The sequence below is a fragment of the Curcuma longa genome, chromosome 3, assembly GCF_044706935.1.
Source record: "Curcuma longa cultivar G26 ecotype Majalengka, Jawa Barat chromosome 3, ITB_CL_G26_1.1, whole genome shotgun sequence".
NCBI classification, from domain to species: domain Eukaryota; kingdom Viridiplantae; phylum Streptophyta; class Magnoliopsida; order Zingiberales; family Zingiberaceae; genus Curcuma; species Curcuma longa.
This window is the reverse complement of record NC_133863.1, coordinates 815,631-831,501: the sequence shown is the minus strand read 5'-3', so window position 1 is coordinate 831,501 and position 15,871 is coordinate 815,631. Positions and strand designations below refer to the sequence as shown.

At 36.0% G+C, this 15,871-nt stretch overlaps 3 protein-coding genes across 4 annotated transcripts; all 3 read right to left on the bottom strand.

Moving 5' to 3' along the window:
• Positions 1 to 3,142: 3,142 nt before the first annotated feature.
• Positions 3,143 to 6,238, bottom strand: LOC141824003 (eukaryotic translation initiation factor-like). The gene is made up of 5 exons (XM_074711220.1): positions 5,992 to 6,238; positions 4,501 to 4,669; positions 4,224 to 4,349; positions 3,535 to 3,600; positions 3,143 to 3,342 (listed from the first exon to the last, which is right to left on the bottom strand). Exons 1-5 carry the CDS (start codon positions 6,165 to 6,167, stop codon positions 3,292 to 3,294), a joined length of 588 nt encoding a protein of 195 aa, XP_074567321.1. The 5' UTR covers positions 6,168 to 6,238; the 3' UTR covers positions 3,143 to 3,291.
• Positions 6,239 to 7,164: 926 nt separating this feature from the next.
• Positions 7,165 to 11,945, bottom strand: LOC141825321 (protein PHOSPHATE STARVATION RESPONSE 2-like). 2 transcript variants are annotated; one of them, XM_074712709.1, is made up of 8 exons: positions 11,832 to 11,945; positions 10,185 to 10,796; positions 9,129 to 9,342; positions 8,967 to 9,043; positions 8,831 to 8,870; positions 8,598 to 8,655; positions 7,962 to 8,031; positions 7,165 to 7,492 (listed from the first exon to the last, which is right to left on the bottom strand). In XM_074712709.1, the coding sequence occupies exons 2-8, from the start codon at positions 10,791 to 10,793 to the stop codon at positions 7,199 to 7,201; spliced, it is 1,362 nt and encodes a 453-aa protein (XP_074568810.1). In that variant the 5' UTR covers positions 10,794 to 10,796; positions 11,832 to 11,945; the 3' UTR covers positions 7,165 to 7,198. The 2 variants fall into 2 exon arrangements, with proteins under 2 accessions (XP_074568810.1, XP_074568811.1); XM_074712710.1 differs by having other exon boundaries at positions 11,842 to 11,931.
• Positions 11,946 to 13,187: 1,242 nt separating this feature from the next.
• LOC141825577 (uncharacterized) lies at positions 13,188 to 15,200 on the bottom strand. The gene is made up of 3 exons (XM_074712956.1): positions 14,867 to 15,200; positions 13,513 to 14,753; positions 13,188 to 13,424 (listed from the first exon to the last, which is right to left on the bottom strand). The coding sequence occupies exons 2-3, from the start codon at positions 14,707 to 14,709 to the stop codon at positions 13,281 to 13,283; spliced, it is 1,341 nt and encodes a 446-aa protein (XP_074569057.1). The 5' UTR covers positions 14,710 to 14,753; positions 14,867 to 15,200; the 3' UTR covers positions 13,188 to 13,280.
• Between the last annotated feature and the right edge of the window lie 671 nt (positions 15,201 to 15,871).

The window sequence follows — 15,871 nt, the reverse complement described above, 5'->3', positions numbered from 1 at the left end:
TGCAGAAGAAGTATAATTAAAGCGGTCTCGGATATAATTGAGTTGGTTGTGAAATCGATCATTTTATTTTTTATAGACATATTATGAGTTAATTATGACATAATAGACTTGCAGAAGAGGACAAGAGTTTGAATCCTGATGAAATCAAGTAATACCCTCCTGCGTCATGATCAACTGCAGTTTCTCGATTTACCTCCTCACAAATGGTCGTGGGACCGATCGTGTGGGGCCGCTAAGATAGCGAATTCCACCTTTTGCCAAATCGATCATGTAAAATTGTTAGGATAGTGAATTCCACTTGTTTAGAAGAAGTATAATTAAGTTTAAATAAAACTACTTGCTGCTCCAAATTTGTGACGAGAATTTGTACCGTTCGATTTTAAAGTTAAGATTAAATTCAGGCTGTAGATTGAATGGGTGATTGCGATTGCTTGGATTTAATCTTCTATTTTAAAATCGAATGGTCCAGATTTCCATTACAAATTTGTAAAGAAGTATAATTAAAGTTTTTAGGATATAGTTGAGTTGGTTATAACAGAATATATTTTATAAAAGAGGACAAGAATTTAAATTTTGACTAAACCGAGATAATATTCTCTTCCATCGTGACGTGACTAAATTTGATTAATACATGACTTATTTATTAAAGTGGATAAGAATTAAATTTTGATAAAGTTGAAATAATATTTTTTTATAATGATTAATTATAATTTTTTAATTTATTTTTTTATAAAAATGATAAATCCTAGTCAGTCTCATGGACTCAATCCCTGGGGTGACCGATTCGGTCCCACGAAAATTTTCCACCGACCACCAGGGTAAAAAATGATAAATCCCAGTCAATCTCATGTACTCAATCCCTGAGGATGGCCGATCCGGTCCTACGAAAGTTTTCCACCGACTACCAGGGTAAATCGGGAAGCGCATACAGTGGGCAATCCAGATGTCCAGTATCATTTGATTGCGTACCCTATTTGGAAGAAAATTCTTATAAATACGCCATAGCTGAGGATCAAATCGTGGATCCCTGAGTCATAACTTGGATATCCTATCGTTGCATCACTGCTCTGGGGATGATTATGAGATTAATCATGTGAGATAGTTAGGATGATAAATTTTATTTTTTATTATTTTTTTTAAAAAAATAAATCAAACATATTAGTCCTTAAAGTGTGTTTAGCGTTTGGTCCTAACAAAAACATAATAAACAATAAACAGAAGATTCATGCATATCCAGAAGCATCGGTGAATGGGCTCAATGTCTCTTTTATAAAATAACAGGTTTAACAAAATGCATGGCATGGCATGGCATACGCCCAACCACTTGCCGACTTAATCCGAAAGTAAGGGCACTTATTGCTATCGGAATGATGTTTGAATAACTAGCAAGATGACATTTTCAAAAAAAAAAAAAAGGATAAATCCTAATAAATCGCATGGACTCAATCTTTGGGTGGCCGGTCCGGTTTCACGGAAATTTCCCACCGACCACTAGGGTAAATCAGAAAGTGGTCCGGTCCCACGAAAGTTTTCCACCGACCACCAGGATAAATCGGAAAGCGCATACGGCGGCCAATTCAGATGTCCAACATCCTTTGATTGCGTTTTCCATTTGGAGAAAAATTTCTACAAATACGCCGTAACTAAGGATCGAACCGCGGGTCCCTAGGTCACAATCCGGATGTCCTACCATTGCACCATTGCCCCGGGGACACAAGATGACATTTTCAAATACTAGTAACAACAGCATTTGATCAGAAAAATTAATCTACCAAGGAGCAATAAGTGTTGCCTTGTAACAAAGTAACAATGGACCATATGACACCTCTATTGGCCATGGAGTATATGCTAAGTCAAATAAGACAATGGACAGTGCAAATGAAGGCAAGGGGGAGATTCAACCAACTTTGAGGGAAGACCATTCAACTTCACTCTCATATACAAATAATACAATTTAATTAAGGATCTTAGTTCCTAAAGGCTTTAGATTTAAATCATTGAGAACTTAGTTTATTGGATAAAAAAAATGTCCATCATTTATATTTTCATCATCATATTCTAATTGAAGTCGGAAGGGGAGCTTTGGCGCAACGGTAAGGTTGCTGCCATGTGACCTAGAGGTCACGGGTTCAAATCTTGGAAACAGCCTCTTGCCAAAGACAAGGTAAGGCTGCGTACAATGGATCCTTTCCCCGGACCCCGCATGGCGGGAGTTTCGTGCACCGGACTGCCCCTTTTTATATTCTAATTGAAGTCAAATAAACATCTCATTTAACAAGAAGTGTCTGAAATATTCATACTTCATATTTTAATTCAAAATTTATGTTTCTGAACTTAATTTAAGATTTGAACTATATTTCACTCATTTTGAGTGATAATCTAGGGCTCATTATCTTATTTTAAAGACAAATTTTCATATTATAATCTATGATGAATTCAATCTTAAAGATTGATTTATTTTATTGTTAATATGTTCTGTGATGAGTTAAACTAATATCATATTATTGTGATATTATTTTCTGACGAGTATATATTTTATCAACATTATTTGAATACGAATCACAATATAAATATTAGCAAGTAACTTCCACATGTAGAGGTTAATTGTTAACTTATACAATAATGATTTTATATCATTTTGATTTTGTTCTTATAACTTAATTCAAACAATATTTCAAAAATTAAAATAAAACAAAGGACTTCATAACACCCATTACCTTTCAAATAACACCCATTACCTTTCAAATGAATATTATATGCTAACTTCTACAATGTGTAAAAGAACAATCCCTAAATCCTTAAATCTAATTAAATATAAATTTTTAAATCAAAATATAGAGTAAGAATATTTTAGATAGTTCATGTTAAATGAAACATCCATTTAAATTTAATTAAAAATGGGATGCTCTGATGAAAATGCAAATGATGGGCACCTTTTGATATTTGTCCAAGTTTATTTAAGATTGGATTCCTTGGTTGAAGTGCAACTGCAGAGTTCTTTTCTATTTCATGTGGAGGATAACAAGGGAGAAGTTGCTTTTGATTGAAGGTGTAGATATAACTGTCACTGGATTTACAGCGAAGTTTCATGAGTCTTCCAGAATTATTTATGGCCTAGGATTGTAATCAAATGCAGGCAACATTGACAAACTCATAATAAAGTATTAAATTAACAGTAGCAGTCACTGAGCAATTTTTGAAAGACAAACTGGGGGATTTTCAAAGTGTTTGGGTACAAAACGTTGAAATAATCAACTAGTGATAGACTTCATGGCTACCTGACAACATCGTTTAGACATTGTAACGACCGCCTCTGCTTGACTTGTCCCTTTTGGAGTCATCCTAAACCAAACAGTAAATAAGATCAAATTAATGAATATTAAAATTGGATGTATTGTTATCTCATTCAGAGGAACTAGTAAATTTGATAAAATTGTTCAAAAAATGGATCCAGTTCTATTGCAAAATGCACGGAAGCTCATGGCATAAGATAATAGACAACATATTAGAGATACAAGTTGTGAGGGTATGTACGTGGAAGCTGTAGGCAATCTTATCTTTGAAGTCGATGATTTCTTTCCACTTCTTTCCGATACTCATCTGCACAAAATGACTTCATCGAGTTAGCTTGATACTGCAAGGAAATAAAGCTTCTAATACACTAAAATGCATGACTATGTCACTACAGAAAAGAAAAGAAAATCAATAAGGCTTTACTAAATCCTGAAATTGTTCATTGACCAAGATAGGCTGGGAGGGCTTTGTTTTAGTGGAACTAAGCTAAATTGTTCAAATTGGCCCTCAAGTAGTCATCCTTGAATTAACCCGAGGCTAAAAGTCTAAAATTGAGTAAGCAGGACAAGTGAATACATCTGAGTTAACTCTGGTTGTACTATGAATACATTTAATACATCATGAGGCTTCGAACAAAAGCAGAAAGATAAGGATTTTCCTTCTGCAATAACACCAGAAAAGTAGCTGGTAAAGAACCAAGGTACACCACTTGGTTAATCACAAACCATTAACAAGCATGAAAGTAAAATAAGTATACCACATTACATATCTTAGTACAAATATAGCTAGAAAAGGATAAGCAATAAAACAGTAGAATATATCATAAATTTGTATTTAAATTGAGAATCTACCCGCAAGAAACATAATGTTGTATAACATTTCATTTTGCTAAAAATATAGCATACAGCTCTCAAGTTGATTGAGAGTACCTGAACAGCTTCGTTGTTTGCAGCCTTGGTCCACAATGCAAGCTTGTCCTGCCTTTGGCGCACACTAGCAACAACTCCACAGATCTCCTCACTTTCATCAAATTGCTCTCCAATCAAAGCCATCAACTGTATAATCAATTTTCTAAACCATGAATCAATGTTGGGTTGTAATTTTTTGTGCTCCAAACTATAATGTTTTCGAATACTTAAAACATGGAGATAATATCCAAACCAAAAAAAAAGTTTCTCCAAAAGGAACAAAAAGCAATTGACGCACCGTCTCTAGCCACATGTTGTCAAGAGAGCCCTTGCTAGTACATACAAAAGACCATTTTCCACCATTTGCGCATTCAGGGTCTTCCCATTTGGGTTCTATCCCAGTCTTGAAACAGTGGAAGTCAGCATTAGCAATCAATTTGCTGGGGTGAAATATTTGATCATGCAAGCTGCAAAAGCAGAACAAAATATGCCAATCATTAAGCAAATTGGAACTATGAAAAAAATGAATAGTATTCATTTTAGAACAAGATGGTGAATGGCATTTATTTAACCATTTAAGAACATCTAGTCATCATGATATTATGTATCCTCCAATTGTTCTTGAGTAATAATAGCCAAGGAGGCTAAGGAACTCAGAAATCTCATAATGCAATGAGCTTCCACTCCTATCCTTTGGATTTAGAATTAAATTACCACACAAGATTTATGTTTTACCAAAAGAGTTTGAAGTTGATTATTTACCAGGAAAAGAAAAAGAGCATCTAGGAGCAAGCTTTTGAAAAAAAGTCATACCATTCTATAGGCAAATGACCAACTTGTAACAATGTGTTAATAATTTATTTCTAAGAACAATAAAATCCAATTTTCTAATTACCAATCATTAATAATTCTAAATATGTAGATTTAAGTTCATTTATCTATGCATTGTTGCACCATACAAGTATTCTAAGTTCTATTTTTTTGCATCTGATTCAATTGATGTGCATCCCATCTTATGTAACAGCTGGCATTAAGCAAAAGACTCATACATACAATACTACAATTTAAGAGGATGATAGTTTCAGCTATTTAGAAGGATGTGAAGAAAATGATTCCAAAGATTTCCAGACTGAACCTGAATAGTTTTGCATAGAGTAGGAAATCATAAGACTGCCAAAGTACCATTAATAACATTTCAAGGTTCACTAAGTGGCCATAATCCCAAACAGCTTCAGGTATTAGAAAAGATCTTAATTTACGAGTTTGAAGATTTTTCTCAAATGCACATCCAAAAAATTTCATTCCGCATCGCCATCAAAATGAATTTGTCCCATCTATTTTAGGTCAGTAGCATGTTTTCTTATCCTTCATTAAGCTCAAATCAAGACAATGTCATTATTAATACTCAAATCAATTATTTTTTAATTAGATTAACTAAAATTTTGTTTACCTTCTATGATGATCCATTTCTCTTCTAACTATAGAATCTAATAGGCGCCTTTGAACATATCCATATCATCTCCGCCTATTTGCTCACATTTTATTATTTTGAGCTGCACCTAAATTTAATGATAACATAGGGGATTGATCATGATCTAAAATCAATCAATAACTAGGGTTGTGAGAACACAGATATTATCCAAATCTGAACCAAAAACAAATTTGAACCTAAAGGGGCAGGGGGATCAATCAATAACAGGAATTCAAAAGACGAATCATCGAACGCAAGTTTAATTTTATAGATCAGAGGTAAAATCTCGAGTAAAATCGAGCGAGAGAGAGATCGCACCACCAGAACTCCTCGACGGTGTCAAAGGTGTAGACCTGGCGAAGTGAGGAACCCCAGGCTGCGCCCTGCTTAGACTTGGATAGGTTATCGAACCAGAACGTCCACTTCCTCTGCAACGGATGGGGCACGCCGTCTCCACCCTCCGCCCCAGCGCTCGCCGCCGCCGTCTCCGCCATCTTCCTTCCTTCTCTCCGCCTCTATCGCCTTCGAACCGGTAGAAGAGAGAGGCACGCAAGTGCTTCCGTCATCGCCCTCGTCCACCGTTACATATACCTAAAAGAATGACCCGGCCCGGCCGCTAACATTTTCGGTTTTTTTATAGTAAATTATTTTTTTACCTTGCAATATTAGCATTTTTTAAAATCATTTTAATAAATCATATAAATTTTTTAAAAAATGATTAAACTTAGTGCTGAAATATATTTTTAATTTTGAGTTTTATAAATAATATTTTAAAAAAATACCTACACATATGTAAAGCTGTCAATTTGGGTTGGCCCGTCCGATTAGTCTACCCCGTCAAATAATTTAAACGAGTTAGATTGAAATTTTATGAACTTATTTTAAAATGGATTCAGGTGGATTGATCCGTCTGGACCCACGACCCGCGTGGATTAGCCCACGGATTACAAATTTTATTTTTTTCTTTAAAATTTAAAATTAAATAAAATATTTAATAAATTAGTAAATTTGATCCATCTAAATCGCAATCTAAATTTAAAATCTTCAACTTATCCATTTAAACTACAATCCAAATTTAAAAATTTTAATATTTTTTATTTTTTGATAGACCCATGGATTGACCCACCTAATACGCGACCCGCCTTAAGTTAAGTTGTGTTGAAAATTTTTTAACCCGTCAAGTTGGTGGATCGGCCCGTCCTGCCATATAACGAATTTCTAGCAGATTAACCCGCTCCATCCTAGGTTAGCCCGTTTGACAGCTCTACAGATATGCAATAATTACTATAAAATTTTCAGTCTTCACAAAGGGACATTGGATGTTTGCATGACTTCATGAAATGATTTTCTTAAAACCTGCCACCATCTTAAGGTGAGGCTGAAAAATCTACACCCTCACTCAAAAACTAGCCATAATCATCAAGAAATCCTATCTTGTTGGTGGCTCTTCGTCATATATAACCTTGCTAAAGATCTTTTACATGCCGGCGCCGCCACCGCCGCCACCGCCGCGACATCTTAGAATTCATAGCTCATCATCCTTGGCCCTTGAGCATTTGCCAGACGAAGAAGGATCAACTTCAGGCATCTTCCTTTTGGTAACTACTTGCCTGAGGCTTTCTTCTGCTTTCTTTGGATCAATGGAGCTCTCGGTTTCGATAGTCATGCGAGTCGGCAGATGATCAGAAGATGCACTTGATGGCTCTTCTGCAGTGGAAGGAACATGGAGTTTGTCCATGGTTGACTTGCATTGCTTCTCAAACATCATCTGCAAGTACTTCCCTTGCTCCTCAATTCTGAGTTGGAGGTTTCTCTGAATCTGTGGAAAATAATGACAGAAAAGATGAATAAGATTCATATAGCATGTAATGATGCTGATGGCACTGAATTAGTCGAACATTAAACGACTGCAGTGCTCTATGTTGGCTACCAGAAATTATCAGGAAACAAGGAACTATATAAGAATAGGCTCTACTATTTTTTGAAAATGAGTTGTAGAATCAACCATTGGAGATTTCAAATCTGCCTTAGTAATGATACGCTTAGGATCTATATTTAAAATTATAACGTGCGAAAATTGCACGAAAAGTCATCTTGATCATTGTCCTATATGTCACTGTCCAACATCAAACACGTCCCTTGTGTATGTACAAAGCACATGCCATGTAACTAAAGTTTATCGCGGAAGATACTACATGAAATTCAACAAGTTCATTGCCTTGATCATGTCACAGGGGCAAAGAAAGATATAGGACACAAGTTGTTCGCTACTGAATGAGAAACTGTACCTCAAGTTGTTCATGAAGCCGTTTTTGAACTTCCATCTGAAGCCGCAATGCCTCGGTTAGATCAAAGCCTCTGAAACAAGATAGGATACAAGGCAAATCATTTAAACAAGACAGCTTGTGACCTCTATTGGCTAGAAAAGCAAGGATAAGATGCGGCTAATAATTCTTTGTTTTGCTATATTAAGATTACATTAAAGTGTACAAAATATGCTGAAAACTGAAATTAGCCTCAAATAATATATCACTTTTTATCATAATGGATGACATGTATAAGCAAAATATGGCATTGAATGGGAACTGTTAGTTGAATATTATTAGTAAAATATCTGTGTTTTCTTTATTTTACATTTATCAGTGAAGTTAAAGACAGGAAAATTGATATGCATTTCATTCAAATGAGAATTAGCAACCAGATGTATAGATACTTTACAAAACATAGGCGACCAGAAATGGTGAATTCTCAATGAAGTGGATCATTATTCACATCTTTTTAGTTAACGCTTCATTTCCCCTTTAGATAGTACTCAACACACAATGAGGTACTTCTCGAAAAACAAATAATAATAATAATAAAATGTTTAAAATGCCCATAAGATTATACTTCAAGAATCATTTATGAGGCAACAGTTAACTCACTTCTTGAGATCTATAGCAGGGAATTCCTCACTCTGAGTTGCCTTCTTTTCTGATATCCCTGATGCATCAAGGAAAATTAAAATCAAACACAACACAATCCAAACTCTGTTTGATCTCTTAACATTATTCAGCAGAACCACAAACAAACAAGTATTTACACCATAGGAAAATGAACAAATGCCATCAAAAGAAATGGTCAAAAATGGAAGCACAAACAAATAACTTCAACTAACCTTCTGATGAATCTGAGCTATAGTGAGCTGTTCTGTATTTCTGAAACAAAATGAGAAAATGAAAAAAGACCTATTAACCATGGTATGGCAAATGTCATACAGTAAATAATTATTCAAAAAGGACAAAAAAGTGAACCTGTAAATGACTCTTCACATGGTATATCGTCAAAGCTTCCACTTTCATGAGTTTCAGTACTCCTTTAGGAGTAGCTTCTGAAGGTACAGTATAAAATGATGAATATGAAAACTAGAATACCAACAATAAACTAAAAGAACAGGCATAATGGATTGAGTGTACTTTCACCACCGCCAAGTTGATTGACAGCATTTACGAAGCATTCGTGCAGTTCTGGAGTCCACCTCATACGTGGCTTGACCGCAGCAGCAGCAGCAGTAGTAGACGATGGACTAGTGACAGCTGTAAGATCTCCAGAATGAGATGGAACAGACTGATAAGTTTGTGAATGGAGAACAGATATATTCTGGGAGGTTTGTGCAGCCGGGTAAACAACCTAAAGATAGATCAGTTGCTACCTTAAACAACAGAACTATAATGTAGATTTGATATGGAAGTTCATGTGTCAATGAAACAACCAAAGATGATTACTGAACTACATATCCAGTGACTTCAGTCCTTGTGCAATCTCTAGCATATCAAATTACATTGTGTCAATCAGCATTAAAGAAACCGCTAGTGGACCAAAATTGGAACTAGATCGGCACAAACAGACCTTAATTGTTTACTCGTGATGCTTGAGACAAAACATCTACAGTCCATATCTTGCCTTTGATTAAGCTTGTCTCAAGTGATACAAAGTCTGACCAACCACGAAAAGTAAGTGAGCTACTAGGTGATCTTTCTTTTCTCATCCACTTAGGGTTCACTCAATTTGTCATTGCACCTTGTCAGATCTCCTTCTACTACTCATTGCACATTCACACAACCATATGAACATTGTACAGAAAATCCAATCATTGGTCCTGCCACTTGTCAATTGGTATCATATGATCTCTCTCTTCTCTCTCTGTAATCTCATGCAAATGTGGAGGAGGAGGAAGGAAAGCCAACCAATATCATTCTTCCTTATGCTGTTTTAATAAAATTAATTTGTTCACAATTGAACCTAGTTCAATTAAAAATCATTCTACAAAAGAATACAATTGAGTATATAACTAAAATTGGCCTATATGATCTTTTGAACAAGCCTTCAGCTTCAATCAAAAAGGCCATAGATTAAGATTCAGCTAGCAAATAGATTATCAATGCTAATATGAAATATAATGAGATGGACTATGTAAATTTTTCTTAGCATGCTATAATCAAACTTCTTTAGCTTATAGATAAAGCAAGCACCTTTGGTTGAGATTCTATGTCACTAAGAAGCTCTTTCCAGTCTTCATTCTCAATATTGTTCCACCATTCTTTTTGCTTACTAAGATCATCAGTCATCATAACCGAGCTGCTTTGGATGGGTTTACTCCCAGTAATGTCATCATCTGAGTTAAGAATTCCCTGAACTGAATCTAGACTCCAGGTCACTTCAACTGGACCTTTGGAGAAGTTGTCAGTTGATGCTTGAAAAGCTCCTTTGTGTGAGGAGTAGGTTGGCAAAGAGTTTCCAGCATTAATAGCAGTATTATTTGCATTTGTATGCCTCTCATGGGGAAGTATTGGAGGATAATGATGAACTGAAGAAAATCCTGATGGTGATGAATGCAAGGTTTGAACATATCCAGCGTTGGCAACATAAGAACTGTAAGGAGAAACCAAGGGATTCCCCATTTCATCCACTGGAATCTGTTGGGAATCTGGTGGTTCAAGGAACCTTTCTTCCACTGTGATTGGTAACTGGGGTAGAGATGATGGCATAATGCCAGAATTTCCAGAGTTACAGAGTTGCTCTATAGTTACCTTCCCTGCTGGTAATGCTAACCGAGTTTCCATTTCTTTCCATCTATGCATTGTCTGTACAAAAACAATAAGATATGTTCGGTATCAGCTGTTAAACTTACTTCCATGTGACCATTTCTTGTTCTAGGCAATTCGGAGATGTCATCAGCAATTTTTTAACATGTAACAACACAATTATGTCAGCACACAAGTAGAATAAGTTTCTGTCCAGTAACATAAAAATAGTAAACAAATCCCACTAGGATAGGAAAAATTATGTCAGAATGCTATAGATAAACCAAGTGAAACCCATCGGAACTCACACAGCTTGATATAGCCTTATTAAAAGTATGGAGGAGACAATCTATGTAGTTGAGACTAATGATGATGTTTATATTGTTGATGCATCGGCAAACTGTTCTAACCTCTCATAATAAGTAGGGACAAACGATCAAGGAAAATTAGATTGGGTGTAAGAACAATGGAAGCTAACTCTCTCAGGGAAGAACACTTATTTGAAGACTTCAACAAGAGGTACCTCTAAGAAAATTAGATTGGCTCGCTAAAAGCAGTAGTTATCTGCATGAGAAGTGGGTTTGACTGAACTTCTATCAGTCTTTAGCATCCAAATCAAGAATGTATTCAGGAGAGAATTGCTATCATAATTCATCATCCAATTTCATGGACATATCAAGGCATGCTCACTGATCAAAGTGTTTGCTCTATACAGAAAACCAAATTCGAAAAAAAAAAACAGTTAGTTATCCTTACCTAAGCTAGAGTACAACTACAATTCAGAAGAAAGTTCCCTTCGGTAATTATCGTCCAAGAATTATTCACTAATCAAACAACACAAGGAAAAAAATATATGAAGACTCGGATTCTACGCAAGACACAGAGAGGCAAAATAAGAAGTCTCGACCTGCAAAGTTATTCCGAACCAATCCTAGAATCGAGATCCGAACACACCAAGATAGGATTTTTATATCTTATCAATCAAACAGAAAGTGATCAAAAGGGATAACCCGCAATAAAGTGGAAATATCAACAAAATCTCCCAAACTAAGATCGATTCGCATAAGCGAGAACAAGGAACGAGAAATCCAGGACCTGAGATGACTTTTCAATATTTTTATCCGGAAAACAAGCAACATGAGAAAGGATTCCTGGGCCACGAAGGAATCGCTCCAAGGCAAAGAGAAGCCTAATCAAACGCCGGTTCGAGTTGCCCGCTGGGCGTGCGCAACTATAGGCGACGATTCGAAGGCGGAAAGGCCAGGATTTGGAGTGTCGGGCGGTAAGAGGAAGCAGATCACGTGGTCGTCGCCGTCGCCGTCGCCGTCGAGCTTATACGAATCGGAGAATGCCGCCGTCAGCTTTCCAACGCGGCTTCCACCGATCCCAATTAAATAAATATTCGAACAAAAAAAAGAGAGAATTTTATTTTCCGATTGCCACCTTTCAATTTGGATTTTTACAAATAATCCATAAATTCGGCATCTCCGTTTTTAAATAAACCCACATGTTTTAAAATTTTAGCTCACCACAATAAAAATTAGACAAAAAGGGACCATCTCGTGCAAATTCCTATCAAGGTTGTATCTCACAGAAGAATCTATTATATTTCGTCTTATTTTATTTTATAAGAGATTATTTCTAAAACTAGAATTCATAATATTTAGATCACACGATAATAATTTTATCATTACTCTAAAATTTAAAAAAAAACATCTTTGTTATTATAAATTACCTCTTTTATCCTTCAACAAGTCACAAGTCGAACTTAAAAGACATATTTTTGGCTATGACGAATTCAAGCTAGTTTATGGTCATGTCGGAGTCTAATGCATCAAACATTTAAACCAATCGAGAGAGATGAGTTCGGCTCAAGCGACTTAGTCTTTCAGTTCAGAAAGGGACAGTCAAGTACAAACTCCTCTCAGCATGAGGTATCAAGGAAGAATTTATTTTGTAAGAGATTATTTTCGAAACTCGAATCCATAACCTTTAGATCACGATAATAACTTTATAATTAGGTCGAGATTTAAAAAAACATCTTTGTTATTGTAAATTATCTCTTTTTTCCTTTGATAAGTCGAACTCAAAGACATATCTTTCGCTAGGACAAATTCAAGCTAGTCTATACCCGTGCCGCAGTCTAATGCATCAAACATTTAAACCGGCCGAGATAGATGAGTTCGGCCCGAGCGACTTAGTCTTTCGGTTCAAATTGATCGGACCCAAATCCAATCCAACAAAACACATTGAACAATCAACATCAAAACATCTAGATTCCAGCACAATCTGAACAGGTTGCACACTGACAGAAACCTACTCAACTCCACAAACACACTCTGAGTCAGATTCAACTTGCAGTTTTTCCTCTCCATTAAAAAAAAACTTTTGAAACAGTAATTGGATGAGATTCTCAAGAACAGTTCTTACTTTTTTTAGTTGAGACTCTGTTGTTGCTCAGTGGACCATTTACAAAAAATATATTTTGACAATAAAAACAAGAACAGAAAAACACAGTGATCAAAGAACAGAAACAAAGATTATTCAGATCACAGTCTCATGAGAATGAATGAAAGCTACTGCTATGGAAAAAGACTGAAGAGCTGATAGAGTGGGCTCATAGTTCACAACATAAATGCCTTTGCTGACATTCATCAGTTTGAGAGCTGGCTCTCTCTTCTTTCTACCCTGAAAATTACATCCATAATTAGCATTTAAATCCACATTAATCATGCCAAAAAAGAAAGTTTAATCTAAATTGAATCATTTCATGTACCTCTATGAACAGTTCAAAGGGCATGCAGTGCTCTTCCAACTCTGTCTTTGAACAAACTGAGTGGTTTTTCAGCACTGTCAATGGACACCCAACATCCCAACCTCCACAATCACAATGTCCACCGGCTTTCCATCGATCAATAAGACTCGATGGACCGCTGTCTTTCATGATCGGTCCACCGTGTAGTCCTGCTGGGAGTAGAACGTTCAAGTGTTTATGCCTTTCTTGGCAATTCTCATTCAAGGAATGCTTACATTCAACTTTCTCAAGGAACTTGAGGCCCCAACCACCAAAAGCTTCTCCTTTTGATTCTTTGTATCCATAATCTCGAATAACTATTGCAGCCAGCTCAAAGATCGGCGAAAGGCCATTCGCAACACGATCTTGGCACTCCGATTCTTCGATCATTTGAGATAGGAACCCAAACTGATCAGAATCTGATGCACCAAACTTGTGTTTAGTATTGTGCTTCAGTGTACTACTTGGTTGAAATATGGTGGCAAGCTTTTTCGATTGTGATGAAGACTTATCCTTCTCCATTGATTGCTCTCCCTTACAATCGAACAAAACAAACTCAGTCTCCATGAATTTGGATCTGTTCAAGCTCACAATGAGAGAACTTGACACTGTCATCTTTCCAACAATAAGTGGAGCATATGTAACACTCTTGTTCGATAAATTTCCGTTCACTTTCAGTGAATGGAAGCTATAAACATAATCCAAGGACTTGTTTTCAGAGGGTTTGAGCTTCATAGGACTTGCCACAAAAGTTTCACAACTATGATCATCGGCGGTGAACACGAAATAGGGAAGATTGTTCTTCCAAACACAGTAAATAAGTGATGATGTGAAGTTAGATGAAGAAACAGTTGAGTTTTCTTTGAGGCTCATTCTCTTTGCCATGCCTTCTATAGGATCATATATAGCTGAAGGTATCATGACTACATTTCCCGATCGAACGAAGAACTCATTCTCAATCATACTTTGAGTAGTCTTCCTAACTTGGTGTTGGTTGATACTGAACATATACTCAGAAAAACTCGATAATTCATGGCTTAAAGGTAGAGTTTTTTGGATCTGCCTTAATCTTCTCCTGAACTTTGGTGGTTTAGGATGCAAATCTAAAGGTGGCTTGCTGATAAACTTCTCCAAATTGTATCTGACTTCCGAACAATCGATATCTGAATAGTTTTCCATACTGATCTAAGAACAGCATGAACTATAGTTTCATGGCCTTGATGCTGCAATGATAATTATGCAGAAAACATGCAGATTTCATAATTGTGATGCTGTAACAGATTGAGAATTTGAACAGATAAATGTTAAAAAAAGTACTAGAAATTCTATTGCACACCTTAAAGAGGCCATCTTTCTCCACCGACAAGCTGAAACTTAACCATTCATAGAACAGAGACAGAAAGGATGAACAAGAAGAACACACAAACGACGAGTTTTCTTTTTGGCGAGAGAGAAAAATACAGGTATAAAGGAAGATGAGATTACTGTATCTGTTCAGTTGCTGCATCGAGCGTTGAACAGGAGCAGTTCGCTGAGAATTGAGAAGGAAACGGAAACGGCAATCAAATCACGTCGACAAGTGTAACCTCCCAATCCGCCATTAATGAAAGCTTCAGCGGCAGGAGAAAAGTCAAAAAGGAAAGTTAAGAACTAGAGCAGGAAGCAATGGGAAGTCAATCTGCTCAGCGACCATGTGATTGGAACCTCAAACTCCGATCTTTCCTTTACAAATCACAGCAAAATTGAATTTTTACTCGTATATTCGCATTGACTTTACGATTTGGTAAATTATAAGAACAAACTAAAGAATTCAGTTGGCAGTCTCTCTCTGATTTTTTTTCTTCTCCTACTTGAGTTCTACTCTATCTACCCAAAGAAAAGATCAACAGTGAAAGATTGAGAGACAAGAAAGTTACAAGATAAAGAGAGATAATGATGAAGCAAGGGAAAGCAACAAGCTAATGTAAAGTCAACTCTTCACAAGTGCCAGAAAATTCAAACAAATGTTACTTGAAGATCTGACTGACTGATTGCTGATGATATGATTACAAAATGATGATGAGAAAAAAGTGTTTAATTTGAGAATTTAAAACACATTTCATCGATAAAAAAATGAATATTGTTACTGTTACAACAGTGGCGAATCAGAGCCGCCAAGTAGCCTGAATCTTTCCTTAAATCATACAGAATTTACTCTAATTCTCACTCAAAATCTCCACTCAACTAAATACGAATACAGTAAGATTACAAGGCTCCTAATTAATTCATTGTTACAACAATAGCAACAAGCTCTCTTATTGGCTTTTCAATTAAAGGATAAATTAAGATCGAACTTAATTTT